General features: G+C 39.0%; 1 protein-coding gene across 2 annotated transcripts in view; it reads left to right on the top strand.

Moving 5' to 3' along the window:
• ADGRA3 (adhesion G protein-coupled receptor A3) overlaps window positions 1-14,023 on the top strand; it is a 132,025-nt gene that overhangs the window by 87,508 nt on the left and 30,494 nt on the right. For both annotated transcript variants that reach the window (XM_032400098.1, XM_032400097.1), the window contains 4 exons: window positions 2,615-2,776; window positions 4,905-5,108; window positions 12,340-12,553; window positions 12,764-12,972. In XM_032400098.1, the coding sequence (XP_032255989.1) occupies window positions 2,615-2,776; window positions 4,905-5,108; window positions 12,340-12,553; window positions 12,764-12,972 (789 nt within the window). The remainder of the gene's footprint in view (window positions 1-2,614; window positions 2,777-4,904; window positions 5,109-12,339; window positions 12,554-12,763; window positions 12,973-14,023) is intronic.

Here is a 14,023-nt window from a genome sequence, read left to right as displayed (position 1 = left end):
GCAGTTTTGCTGGATGCATTGATCCTTTTTATATATGAACTCAGACTTTAAAAAGGCACCCCTCTTTGTAAATTCAATTTTTTAATTTTTTATTGAGGTGTAATTGATATATTAGTTTTAGGTGTACAACATAATGATTCAACGTTTGTGTGTATTGTGAAATGATCACCAAAGTAAGTCTAGTTAACATCCATCACCATAGAGTTAGAAAATATTTTTTCTTGTCATGAGAAAGATCTCTCTTAGCAACTTGCAAATATACAATAGTGTTATTAACTATAGTCACCGTGCTGTACGATACGTCCCCATGACTTATTTATAACTGGAAATTTGTACCTTTTGATACCCTTTACCTGTTTTGCTCAATCCCCACTCTCATCTCTGGCAACCACCAGTCTGTTCTCTTGGTGGTTTTTGTTTTGTTTTGTTTTGTTTTTTTGTTGTTTTTTCAAGATTCCACATGTAAGTGAGATCCTACGGTAATTGTGTTTCTCTGACTTATTTCACTTAGCATAATACCTCAAGTTAAGTTCCAACCATGTTGTCGCAAATGGCAGGATGTCCTTTTTTATGGCTATGTAATATTCCAGTGTGGGGGGGGGGCGTGCACATACATCACATCTTTTTTATCCATTCATCCATTGATAGACACTTAGGTTGTTTCCATATCTTGGCTATTATAAATAATGCTGGTATGAACATGAGGTGCGTATATCTGTTCAAATTAGTGTTTTCATTTTCTTTGGATAAATACTTGGAAGTGGAATTGCTGGATCATATGGTAGTTCTGTTTTTAATCCTTTGAGAAACCTCAATACTGTTTTCCATAAGTAAGTGGCTGGACCAATTTACATTCCCACCAGCAGTGCCCAGGGCTCCCCTGTCTCCACGTCCTCATCCCCTCTTCTTACTCTTATCTTCTCCATAGCCATTTTCACAGGTGTGAGGTGACATCTCACTGTGGTTTTGATTAGCACTTCTCTGATGCTTAGCGACGTTGGACACCTTTTCATGTACCTTTTGGTCATCTGTATGTCTTCTTTGGAAAAATGTCTATTCAGATGCTCCACCTGACTTTTAATCAGATTGGTTCTTCTGCTGTTGAGTTATATGAGTTCTTACATATTTTTGGATGTAAATGCACCACCCCTCTTAACACTCCTTCTAGAGCTATCTTCAAAGAAAGGCCTGTGCTGGAATTGAAATGTTAAAAAAAAAAAAAAAAAAAGGCAATAAAATAATGAAGACCGCTAACCAGGCGTGGTTTCAGGAACCTAGTATTTATTATAGGAACTTAATCTTCACAACATTCAGAAAAGACAGGATTGTTGTTATCCCCCTTTTACAAATAAAGGAAGGTACAGGAGGGTAAGTGTGGTCAGGATTTGAAGTCGTGTTCTTCGCCCCTGTACTCACTTAGTTCCTTATCCCATTGTGTTCCAGCATTGCAGTCTGGTGGATTTCTGGTCTCCTTTGTGAAGTGAACCGTGGGTGGGATGGACCAAACATTTTCCGGTCCCGCCTCAGCCTCATAATTATACATCTTAGGAAGAGTATTGGATGCAGAACAGGGTTGAAAAATTCATCTGGGATCTTCTGGGATGATCAAAAGACATCTGCTAAAACGGCCTTAGCTCTCTCGCTTGGCTTTGGGGCTTACCACCTTTGCTACTTGCTTCTTGATTAGAGGACCCAGCAGCTTGTAAATCCTCTGGTCCTGCCTCTGGAATGCTTTTGTAGTTCTTTCTGCCATAGATCTCCATCTCATGAACATTCTGCTTGATACCAAACACCCTCGACACCAGTTTGTCTCGTTAGCCTGGACTGTTCATTGCATCTCTTTGACATGGGACATATAAGTCAGGATCAACAAGAGTTATTGACACTTTGCTGGGATTGCCTGACAGATGCTTACATCTGTGAGTGAGGAACTGAACTTAATAGAAGGAATTCAGTAAATGAAACAAAACAAGTGGTGGAAAAGTGAGCACCTCTTAGGATCCATTTGTTTCGTGGCACTGGATCTTAAAGCATTCATCAGGCTGGGAGGAATGGAAGAAGTTCATTCGAGGTAGTGGAAACTGTATGTGCTAACATCCATCCAGTGGCCCAGCCCATGTGGAGAACTCAGTAGCTGGACACACTTAGGTTTTTGGACGTGACAGGATACTAATGAGGTGGTCATGTCTATTTCTTAATAATAATACTGAATTAACACTTACACAGAAAGAGGTGTTTATAAATGTTTTCCCAGACAAAGAGTTGAGATCTCTTTATTCTGGGAACCATGTGATGTCTTTCCGTTCTCCTTGATTAATTTAATTGCCTTTTTTTTTCCCCCTTGTCAAATGGAGTACCACCTGCCATCCTTCCCCAATGAGTTGGTTGTTGTTTAAGTATACCGTTTTGAGCTAAATATTACCAAATGGTCATAACCGAACGTGCTATGCCTATCTGGAAACGTTTCAGTGAGAAAAAATAAAAGTGCCCGTTGGGTTTTCACGTGAACATTGAGACTGATGGCTAATCTTGGTGTCTCATTGTGATTTTGATTATGTAAAACATCCTGCATTGGTTTTAAAAGTCTTTCTTTTTTCCCCTGCACACCTGCTAGCTAGGTGATGTGATGGTCGACATCGCAAGTAACATCATGTTGGCTGATGAGCGTGTCCTTGGGTTGGCACAGAGGGAAGCGAAGGCCTGCAGTAGAATTGTTCAGTGTCTGCAGCGCATCGCTACGTACCGATTAGCAAATGGAGCTCATGTTTATTCAACAGTAAGTGTAACGCTGTCCTTGAATTCTAAGAAAGAAATTCATTGAAAGCCAACTTGAACTTAAAAAAGATAAGTTTTTTCTCCCCCTCATGATAGGGTGGGTATTTTCCGTTACTGCTGATTATTACAGAATTTCCTGTTGTCTAACAGTTTAAAAGCTCATTTTGCTTTTGAGTAGTCTGTTTTCTTGGTAACTGTAAAATACTTTCTTAATTTGCTGTTTAAATGGTTCTCACCATTTAATCTAAAACCAAACAAGCACACGGTAGGTTTGCTGTACTGTCTGTCATTGACCCACCATCCAGTCCCGGTTTGAGAGAGTATCTGATTGCTTGCCCACATTCCAATTTCAAAAGAGAACTGGGAGGCCCTCCAACCCATGTGAACTCTTGGCATTTCCAGTCGATGTCACTCTTGGAATGATGAGTTTTTATATTTAATAATCACTCTTAAGTTAAATAGTATTAAATTTTATTTGTGCTAAATTGAACTGGTGTCCTGCTGACTTTTTCTAAAAGTGTGGTAAAATATGATAAGTAAAGTCTCATTCCCTTATGACTCACACTCTGGAATCTTGACCATGGTTTTCATTTCCTAATTATTTCAATGGGTTCATAGAATATTCTAGAAATCCTCCTGTGATTTTATACAATTAAAGATTACTGTTTTCCCAAAGATCAATGGGATCTTTTTGATGATACTGTGTTTTATTGTTCCTTTTGTTCAGTGAAGTTTAGGATTACCTCCTTGAATAATAAATGGAATGGAGGTCTACCTTGGCTGCTATCCTGACAACGTAGTTCAGGGTAATTTCTTTCTCAGATACATGAACTTACTCGAAACCAGCTCGCCATTTTTATGGCCACATTTTATCCTGTCTGGTCATCTAGATCCATTTTAAATCCCATGCTTTAGCCTTACTACTTGGCTCCAAGAGCTTCTTCCTTTCTCTGCACCTCATTGGTTCTTCAGAGAACTCTAGGATATAATAAAGGTGCATTGTAGGTGTCTACACTCCACTTCAAAGTGTTAAAAAGGTTCCAGGAAATTATGCATCTACTTGTAATGTGATACAGCTTCCAAAGCACCTCAAAACTGCAGTTTTCTTTCTTTTGATGGAGGTTTCACATGTTTGTCATAATAGTATGTATCTTTGCTCAGTAAAAGAATGGAATTTCATTTGTTAACAAATATAATTGAACTTAGTAAGATTTTTCACCATGTGTCATCCGTGTGACAGAAGCTAATGCAAAGATTTGTCAGTCTTGAGTATTTGGGGAAACCAACAGTTCTTTTCTACCATGCATATGGTGCGTGGCAGATTCTATGTGGCCTTTTATATTTTTTTAATTTGTATCTTATCTTCCTGATAGATTTTATATACCTCACACAGAAATTTTACGCTTAAAAAAAATTGAAAACGAGGACATTGTCTATATATGGTCCTTAGAATGGTGCCTTGCCGGTACAGTAGACATCACTCAGTCATCCGTAAAGAAAGGACGGAGATGCTGTCTACCTGCAAAGAGTTAACTTCATTTCCCCGTAATAGAAAAGAGTAAATATGGCATGAAGTATTGGAATGAGGAGACCTCTATTTTTTTTTTTTTAATTTTACTTTTTAAATTTTTATTTTAAAGTAATCTCTGTACTCAACGTGGGGCTCGAACTCATGACCCCAAGATCAAGAGTTGCATGCTCTTCCAACTGGGCCAGCCCAGAGCGAGGCGACTGTTAAGTGTTATTTCTCAAACCCTAATACTCCTCTTGTATTATCATTAAGAGAGTCCACTGATTTCTCTAGCTCATTTTTTTTAATAAGACACTTTCATTTTTAGCTTATAGTTTCCTCAAAGTGCTCTTTAAATGATTTTTAATTGATTTCTCACTTATCTCTGATCCTCCATACTTTATGACTTGTTTCCTCACTTGGTATCTGTCTAGTTTAGGATATCCTTTGGTTTCCAGCATCTTTTTTTATGTGCCAATTACCTGCACAATGTCTTTGTTAAGTAAGAAGTGGAGCTTTTGCCTCCAGCTTATGTACAGTGATTTGTGTTTGAAAACTCTTCGAAAGTGCTTTCCCCTCATCCTGTAAACCTTTCATAACTCCTGTTTGACTTTTGAAGTATTCACCCAATATTGCTCTGGAAGCTTATGTCATCAAGGCGGCGGGCTTCACTGGGATGACGTGCACCGTGTTCCAGAAGGTAGCAGCCGCTGACCGGACAGGCCTTTCCGAGTATGGGAGGCGGGACCCGGACGGAAACCTGGATAAGCAGCTGAGCTTTAAGTGCAATGTTTCAAATACGTTTTCAAGTCTGGCACTAAAGGTATGTTGTATTCCATAAGCATTTAAGACTCTTTACTGTTAGTACTGTCAGATTAGAAAACTCAAAATGGTTTGCTTTGCAAAATAACCTAATTTTTAGAAGCTATTTGGGGGCGGGATAGGGTGGGTATTGGTATTGTTTTGGCTGTTCTTTGAAAAGAAATTCAGACTGGGAAGGGACATGTTATGATTTTCATGGGCCTAGACACTTTTGCCCTTTGGACCCCATTCTCCACACAAAAATATCAAAATTATATTTTATGACTGCAAGTGGTAAAAAGATGAATATATTAATACATTTTAGAACATTTTCTTTGACCTGAAAGTTCATTTTTACGCTCCCAATTTTAAAGACATGAAAATATTTCCATAGACCTCCTCCAAATATTGCGTGCCCTTGGCTCTGTGTCCACTGGACCTAGTGGAAAAGCCAGCCTTGAGATCGGGCATTTAATCAGGCAAGCTGTAGATCAAGATTTTTGGCAAAGAAGTGCAAACATGTGATCTGTCTTCAGAAAATGTGTGTTTTATTGCAATGAAAAGCATTTTTATTGAGTTTCAACATTTGGGGTATAGATGTGTTTCATTAAAACTACATCGAAGCACATAGTGGAGGTATGATTCCAACACCCTAATGGGACCACATTTTCTCATTTATCTTTGTGTGGCCATGTGTAACTGTGTTCTCTATGGATTTTAATTACACAGTATGTTCTTTGGTTCTGGCTTGTCCCTGAATTATATCACAAACAGCATTGCATTCACTTTAAAGGCTGCATGGTAATTGATCGAATGGGTGTTAGGTGTCCTGGTACTTTGTGGGCACTTAGTAAATATTGAATGAATGGATGGATGGATGGATGGATGTGGGCACTCAGTAGATATTGAAAGAATGAATGAAAGAAAATTAACATTATTTTGTTCACCTTGCCGCCAGTGACCTCCATAAGGAGAGCCGGTTTGCCAAATTTAGAAGTAATCCAACTTCCCCCACTGCCCGAGACAATCTCAGCTAGGTCAGAATGTCTAATGATAATATATTTACTTGATATAATATACTCAGAGGAAAATTGGCAAGATTTATTTGTGACTCTTCCCTCTGGGAGGGTACTTAACGTACCCAGCCACACTCCTGCCGACCTGCTGTTTTCCTTACTATGTTGTTCGTCAGTAAAAACACACCATAAAAGGCAGAGACACAGGATCGCACACCAGCCCAAGAGAGAGAAGCATGTGTCTTTGAGGAGCACTTAAAATTGATGAACCCTTCTATCTTAGATGATCATAGTTGGTAGAAAGGGATTACAAATGATGAAACCCTACATTTAATCAATTTCACAAGCTACCCCTCTGGGTAAGGAGAGTTTCTACCTGCCAGAGTAGAAAGCTTTAAATGAACACACTCAGATTTGTCAATTTCACACGATTTTATCCTCCTAAGATCATCTATGGCCAGAAACCAAGGACACATTACACTATTATTCATGCTTCATTGATGGACATGATTAAACCAAGTGAGAAAGGAAATATATCCTTTGTGACATAAAATTAGTTAAAAATTATAACATCAAAAGAGCAAAATGCTTTAGCACTTTAATAGAAAACTTACTTTACATTTTTAACTTTATTACTAGGGCAATTTTTACTCTTCTTGCATGTCTTTTTTTTTTTTTTTTTTAATGCCTTGACTATACTAAGTAGATAATGCGAACACCTCCTAATTGATGATATTACCCTTGAATGGGAGAATATGCTAACATATGAAGTTAAACCTCTAAAAAGGCAGTTTCTCTGTTAGCAATAGGAACCTTACTTGAATTGCTCCCTACGTATTTCTTCAATCTCTGTCCTGTCTTTGCTACCATCACAGTCTGGTTTGGACTTCTGTATTACCTAAACCATTGTGACTTCCCATGTAGTCTTTGGGTCTCTAGGCTCTTCCTTAAAAATCTATCCTTCTTGTATAGATTGGTCTACCTAGGCCTGCCTGATGTTTGACCAGCACGTCCCAGTGTAACCAGGACAGTCAGTAAGATAGTAAAATACTTCCTTACCCTGTAGCAAATTCAGCTGCTGTGCCAGTTCCCAAGGGCTCCCCGAGCCCTGCTGGTCCTCTGGGGAGCATCACCCAGTCCGTCCACCCTTTAGCAACTGAAGGGCGGGTACCTACAGAACAGAGGGCCTCCAGGAGCCTTCCAGTTTGCGGAACCTGTGCAGGTTGTCTGTGTGCACGTCATTTCAGGTGGTTACTATTGTTAGCATTATCCCTGGATCTACCTGGCATGGAAATTGACCTTGCTCATCCCCTCATGGACACTCCTTGTCTATCTGGAGGCTGGCCATCGGATAGCTTCCTCCTTTGGCATTTATCTGCACTCCTGCCACATGGCTCTTCCTCCCTCCTGTCTTCGGTCCGGTAACAACAGACCTCCCTTGGCTCCTCTCCCAACCACTGGCCATTCCTAGGCCAGTCTCATGCTGATTCTCCTACTAGACTTCCCAGCTCATACCCTTGCCCTTCCCGGGCAATTTGGCTGTGTGCAGAAATGTCACCTTCAGGACACCTTGACCGAATACCATCCTGTCGGTCCTCTCCCACCCTCATCTCCTTTATTTCTCTTCCGTACTTTGCCTGTAATGCTCAGCTCCCGTATCATTGCGCGTGACGTACAGGAGCCAGATGGGTTTCGTGGCTCCTACGCCGGACTGAGGACTGCTTGAGGGCAGAGCGAGGGCTTGAGTCAGCAGTGAGTTCCAGTGCCTGGCCTCAGTCGGTCGGCCAGGGGGAGACTGAGGTAGCTGTCGTCTGACTCTTACAGCACCGAATCTCTGCTCGTCTTCACCGAATGCTTCCTTCCCCCCTTGGCACCATAACAGACCATGCTACCATCACCAGACAGAACCTGTTTGTGATAAATGACTAAGAGCTTTTAGAACTTGCTGGTGTTTTGAGTTCAATGTAGAGCTGCAATGTAGCCTAAAAGAACTGGTTCTTTAAAGTTTTCTTGACTGGAATTTAGAAATCAGTGTTTCTCTCTGCATCCCCTATTTCCCTCGTCCTCGACACCTAGGGTTTTAGCCCAGCTGAAGTTCTTTAACTTTCCAGACCAGTTGTGTATGTCTTCATGCCCCCTCCTTCCTTTCTGCCCCTTCTCCTGCCCTCAGTCCCATACCCCTGCCCAGTAAGAGCCTTGCTCCTCTAAGACTCCATTCAAATAGTACCTTCCTTCTCTTCCTGAGAATTCATCACTGCCTGTTAGTTTCCTAGTCCTTTGTTCGTTCTTCTATAGAATAATTAGAAGCTGGTATCATGGCAGGTTGAGTTATACTGAGAGGCCATGGGATATGGGGACAAAGAATGTGGTCTCTGTAGCCCGATATCCTGGATTCACATTCTTCTCCCCCACTTAACAGCTGTGCAAACTTGTGCAAGTACCTGAACCTCTCTGAATGTCAGTTCCTCATTTGTTACATGGGCATCATGAAATAGTACCTACCTCAATGGGTTATTGAGAGGATTATGTGAGGCAAATGTGTGGACATTCACAATAGTGTCCAGCACAGAACAAGCGCTTAATAAATGTTCTTGTCATTGTTTTATTGTTGTTGCCTCTACCTTGTTAGATTGTGAATATTTGAGGCAGGGACCATGGCTTACTCATCGAATGTCTCCAGAGTGCCTAGCACAGAGCAACGAAACATCCAGTAAATACTGTTTAATTATTACCTTGCTAATTAAAGCTTAATTAGCAAGGAAAGTTAGTTAAAAACTTGATTCTGAAGGCAAACAAAATCCCTGTTAATCTTTAGCAGTGAGATAATCAAAAAGTGGTATGCATTTAATAACTAATTATACACAAGAAAATTAGCACATATCATATCTATCTGTTTAAAATCAAGAGTGTAGATTGTTAAGACAACATCAGTAAATTAGTATTTTTATTATTTGTTTTAGTATTTTATTGTTTTAAGGCAGGTGCCTCTTTGACTCCAGTTTTAGTGTTAGAATTCTATAGAAGTGAGCAAAATTAGGATTTCAGGAAATTTTAATGTATTAACTACACAGTATCAGAAGTTCTGATTGTTTCATAAGGAAAGGTGTTAAAATCTAGTGGAAGTATTTGAATTAATATCCCTTATGATGTGTATTTTCTTCCCAGTTTAATGTCACTGTAAGTAGGGAAATATACATGAATTTTGCAAATAAAATAAGAGCTCTATGATAACATCCATTTCATGTATGTTCATACTTTGTCAATTTTTAGTATTGAAATGAATCCTAAAAGTGAACTGTGGAAGTCAAAATATGATGAGGTTCTAGATGATTGTTGGTAAGTTTTCCTGGCCCCTCCCCCCCCAGCCTCCAGATAACCACATGCCACACTGAGGCCGTAATAGTCATAAAAATACCACCCACAGTTATGTAGCCATACTTACATGACCACAGGGGGTCCTGATCCCCTGTGGTCCTCACAGCCATTTGTTAGAAAGATCATCATTCGATGCCCATGACAGATGAGACCCAGGGAGTGTAAACAAAACTGTGCCGTGTTAAGGGGCCACGAAGTGGTAAGGCTGGGACCCACATCCTGGTTTCTTGTTTCAGATCTTATGTTCCTTTCCCCAGGGGTGGCAGGTGACCTGCAATAGTTAACATTAGACTCCAAAAACATATATTTCCCAAAGGGTTTTAAGAGCGCTTTTTCTGACTTATTAGCTATAATTGCCTTGTGTTTCCATTGCTGTGATCCATACATTTTAAATTAATAGATGGTTTAAATGAAATGACAGACTGGTTCCTTGCCTTTAGGCCAAGTGGCAAAAGGTAAAATCATGACAGATGTAACAAATGGGTGTTCCTCGGTGATTTGGTTCATGAAATTTACAACTTTTCCATAATTAACAATCACTTCTTTTAAAGAAATGAAATATACAAATATATTCTTACTATAAAAATCCAAACATTATCCATTATTGATGCAGTTTTTCTAGCACTCCTAGCCATCCTCTGTCCATTCCAGAGCCCCTGTAATTATTATTGAGCCATATTCCATTATTGGACTTTAAAGGGTATTTTAGAAGCCAAAGTATGTAGCTTTCGTCTCTCGGTGATCCGTTCATACTCTTCTGACTTTTTATAATTTGCTGTTGTTTGGATGGTTTTACAAGTTTAAACTTTGGTAGAAAACATTTTCTGACTTCCAGAAATCAAAGATGTCATTTCCTTTTTCAGCTCTTTTAAAAAGTGTCAGTATGTCTTCTTTTTAAAATTAATTTGATAACCCGTAGGTAATGCTTTCCCAGAGAGTTGTGCTTTGCTTTTGAGTCGTTTTGTGTTCACAATAGTTATTTTATTGAATCGTATAGTTCTTAAGTTTTAATAAATGTCCAGTTTGTAACGCTTTGTCAGGATTTTGGCCTTTTAACTAGTCAATCTGTTGATGTTTTTCCTTTTTTGCATACCTCATTTCACACTTCAGGTAAATTTATATACAGAATAGAAATTTAATAGATGAATTTATAACAGACTTTGTGTCTCCATCAGGTTATTATGTTTGTAAGTGAGAATAGTAGAAACCTTTTTGTGCATGTTTCTTAGGCAAAATATTTCTACCAATTATCTTCTTGGCATCTTCAATTTAAAAGAAGTATTCACACTTCCAATATTCAGACTTTCAGAATACTTTATTCAGCAGATATTTGTGTGTGTCCAGTGTGTTCCAGCATTGTTCTAAGCACAGCTGTTAAAAACTCATTTTAAAGTTAATCACTTGCTTAAATAGAACCTTTTAAAAATATAATCATGCCACACAGACTTTCATTAGTTTTACAAACAATGGGTTACTTTTATCAAATACAAATACCAGGAACTATTATTAACAGAGGGGGTCCAGAAAAATAAGTGAGATGATCTGCACTCAAAAATCCTGCTACTGTAGTTAAAGGGGCAGACAGTGAGTTGCATTGTGATATTGCACGTATTAGTTACGATAGAGATGTGTGCGGAATGCCACGGGAGGCCAGAAGAGGGAGCAGCTAACTGGAAAAGCAGTATAGCGAGGAGTCATGTAATTCATCCTCCAAAAAAGCCCCATGTTAAGGATGTCTTTCTCCTGGCTGTCAGCCACTCTTATTCTGATCCGTCTTTGATATTGCCTGCAAAATTATCTTGCTAGAAATCAGATCTGCCCAGTTCAAGAGTTTGCCAGACAAAAGAACAGCAGAGCATTTCAGCAAGGGATCCTGGCATGTGCAGCACTCCCAAGTGGCATAAAAAATGTAGGAAATCTCAAGGATTGATATGTTCAGGGTGGCCAGGTTACAGGTGGTGGAATGGGGAATGTTAGAAGAGGAATTTGAAATGTAGGTTTTAGCCAAATCATATGATGTACCTAGGATTGGGGGGGGGGGCAGTGTTCGCTAAACATTGGAGAACTGGGGTGCTCTTTAAACTAATTTAAGATCAAATATGTTTCCTAGGAGGAAATTCTGTGGATTGGAGAGAGATTGATGTCAAGAGAAAAACTTTGTGATGAATTCTTAAAACGGAATTTTTTTAAGTGGTTAATTATTTGCCTCCTTGGTATACAGATTTGTTTTTTATTGAATGCTAAATAATTTATAGTTTAACAATCCCTAATAAAGAAGTATGTAAAACATTTGGTGATCAGCTGCTCTGTTTGTTACTATGTTTCTCTAACCTGATTTCTAACATGTTTCTTAGTCTCAGGGGCACTTCTGCTAAGATCAGAGTTTGCTTGAATCTAAGTTTCTATTAAGTCTGTAGAATTTCTTTTTGTTGACAGTTTGAATCCATCCTGAATCACCTTAGAGTTCCATAAGTCCAAATTAATTAAACTCACATTTGTGGTGGGTTGCATTGGTGCTTATATCTATAATTGATCATTGTAAAATGGATAGAAAGAGTGATCACTGAGATTCTTGATCTGTTTAATGCTATCGACGTCAGCAGTATTTGTTACCATGGGAAAATTCACTTTATTGTCTGAAATAATTCCTTGTTTACGACTTTAACTCTTTGAAATAGAGTTTGCATTTCTCTTTATTTTATGCTTCTGTGCTTTGGTGTGGTGTTTGGATATTTTGCGTAACTGATAAATTGTTCTAACTATTAAACATTCATAGCCGTCCGAACTATTCTTTCTAGTTTCTGCACACTAATATGGCAACCTTTCTTTGATTTTGTTGTTTTTTTTTTTATGTATATTCAGAATACTATCGTCGAGGCTTCTATTCAGCTTCCTCCTTCCCTTTTCTCACCAAAGCAAAAAAGGGAAGTCAGACCCACTGATGACTCTCTCTATAAGCTTCAACTCATCGCATTCCGCAACGGAAAGCTTTTCCCAGCCACCGGGAATTCAACAAATTTGGCTGACGATGGAAAACGGCGTACGGTGGTTACCCCCGTGATTCTCACCAAAATAGGTTTGTTACGTGGCTTATGTTCTCCTTTCGTGACTGGACAGTGGGACTTTATGATATCCCATACCTAAAAAATGCTTATTTTTGTTCCTTCTCGCTTTAATGAGTCCCTAGTGAAAAACAGTACCACAGAGTACCCATTCATGTGTAAGTCGACATTTCATTGTTTCTGAAGTTTGTTTCAGAAATATTTTCATTTCCCATTTTCTCCAGATGGTGTGAATGTGGATACCCACCACATCCCTGTTAATGTGACACTGCGTCGAATCGCACACGGAGCAGATGCCGTGGCTGCCCAGTGGGATTTCGATTTGCTGAATGGACAAGGAGGCTGGAAGTCAGATGGGTGCCATATACTCTACTCGGATGAAAATATCACCACCATTCAGTGCTATTCCCTTAGTAACTATGCAGTTTTAATGGTACGGCAATTGTTAACTTTATGCATAAACACTAAATTTCCTCATTTTTTCCCTATGCGTAGTTAAGCTCCAGTGAAGATTTTTTTTTTTTTTTTAAACTTTTAACATAAACTGTTACCTTGTATTAGGAGGTAATATTTGGGGTAATTCTGAATTTAAAGGGAAATTAAGTGACGACCGAGTGCGATGTATGGGATTGAACTTGGTTATAGGGATTTTCAGGAAACTTTATAAGTGAATCAGTTCCACTAAACTTTGATCTTCTGAAATTTGGAGACATTTCGGGTCCATACAGTCCCAACTATTAAACAGGAAAGAGTGACTCATTTGCCCAAAGATACACAGTGAACAGTGAGAGATTTTCCTTCTTTGCGATCTACCACTTTTTCCCACTATACAGCGTAAGTTTTAGACTCTTGAATTTAGAGTAACCGTGGCAATTTTAACTTAGTCACGGTAAGTGACAGTATTGACTCAGGTCGTGTCTTTTCGTTGTTAATGCTAATCACGCTAATGTTGTTTTCTGTTATTTACCACTATTCATATGTTAGTCTGTGTTAGCCAGTTTCTTTAGTCTCAGGGAAACTAAAATGTATAGATATATATAAATGTGTATATGAATGTATCGGAACAGTTCCATTATTAACGAGTTACTTAAGTGAACCTGGTTCCTGAGCTGGTAAGTGTGAAATTAGCCATACTAGTTTGTATTTTATATTACAGTATATACATGGAATACGTAGACATGCATTTGGAGAGCAGTGGAAGGAATTACTTAGGAATCTGAAAGACATTTTTGAGAAATGGCACGAGGCTAGCCTGGGAGTGAGGATGCTTATGTTTCTCTTCCTGCCTCCAGATCTGAATCTGTTATCTAGACAGGATTTTATCAAAGCACTAAATAATCTTGAAACATGATATATCTTACTTTTTGTAAATTCTTCTTAACAAAACAAAAGCGTGGGGCGCCTGGGTGGCTCAGTCGGTTAAGCGTCTGACTCTTGATTTTGGCTTAGGTCATGATCTCAGGGTTGTGGGATCGAGCCCCATG

Source organism: Phoca vitulina, unplaced genomic scaffold (genome assembly GCF_004348235.1).
Source record: "Phoca vitulina isolate PV1807 unplaced genomic scaffold, GSC_HSeal_1.0 scaffold3, whole genome shotgun sequence".
Lineage (NCBI taxonomy): Eukaryota > Metazoa > Chordata > Mammalia > Carnivora > Phocidae > Phoca > Phoca vitulina.
The sequence above is the reverse complement of the archived record's forward strand: the minus strand, read 5'-3'. Positions and strand labels throughout refer to the sequence as shown.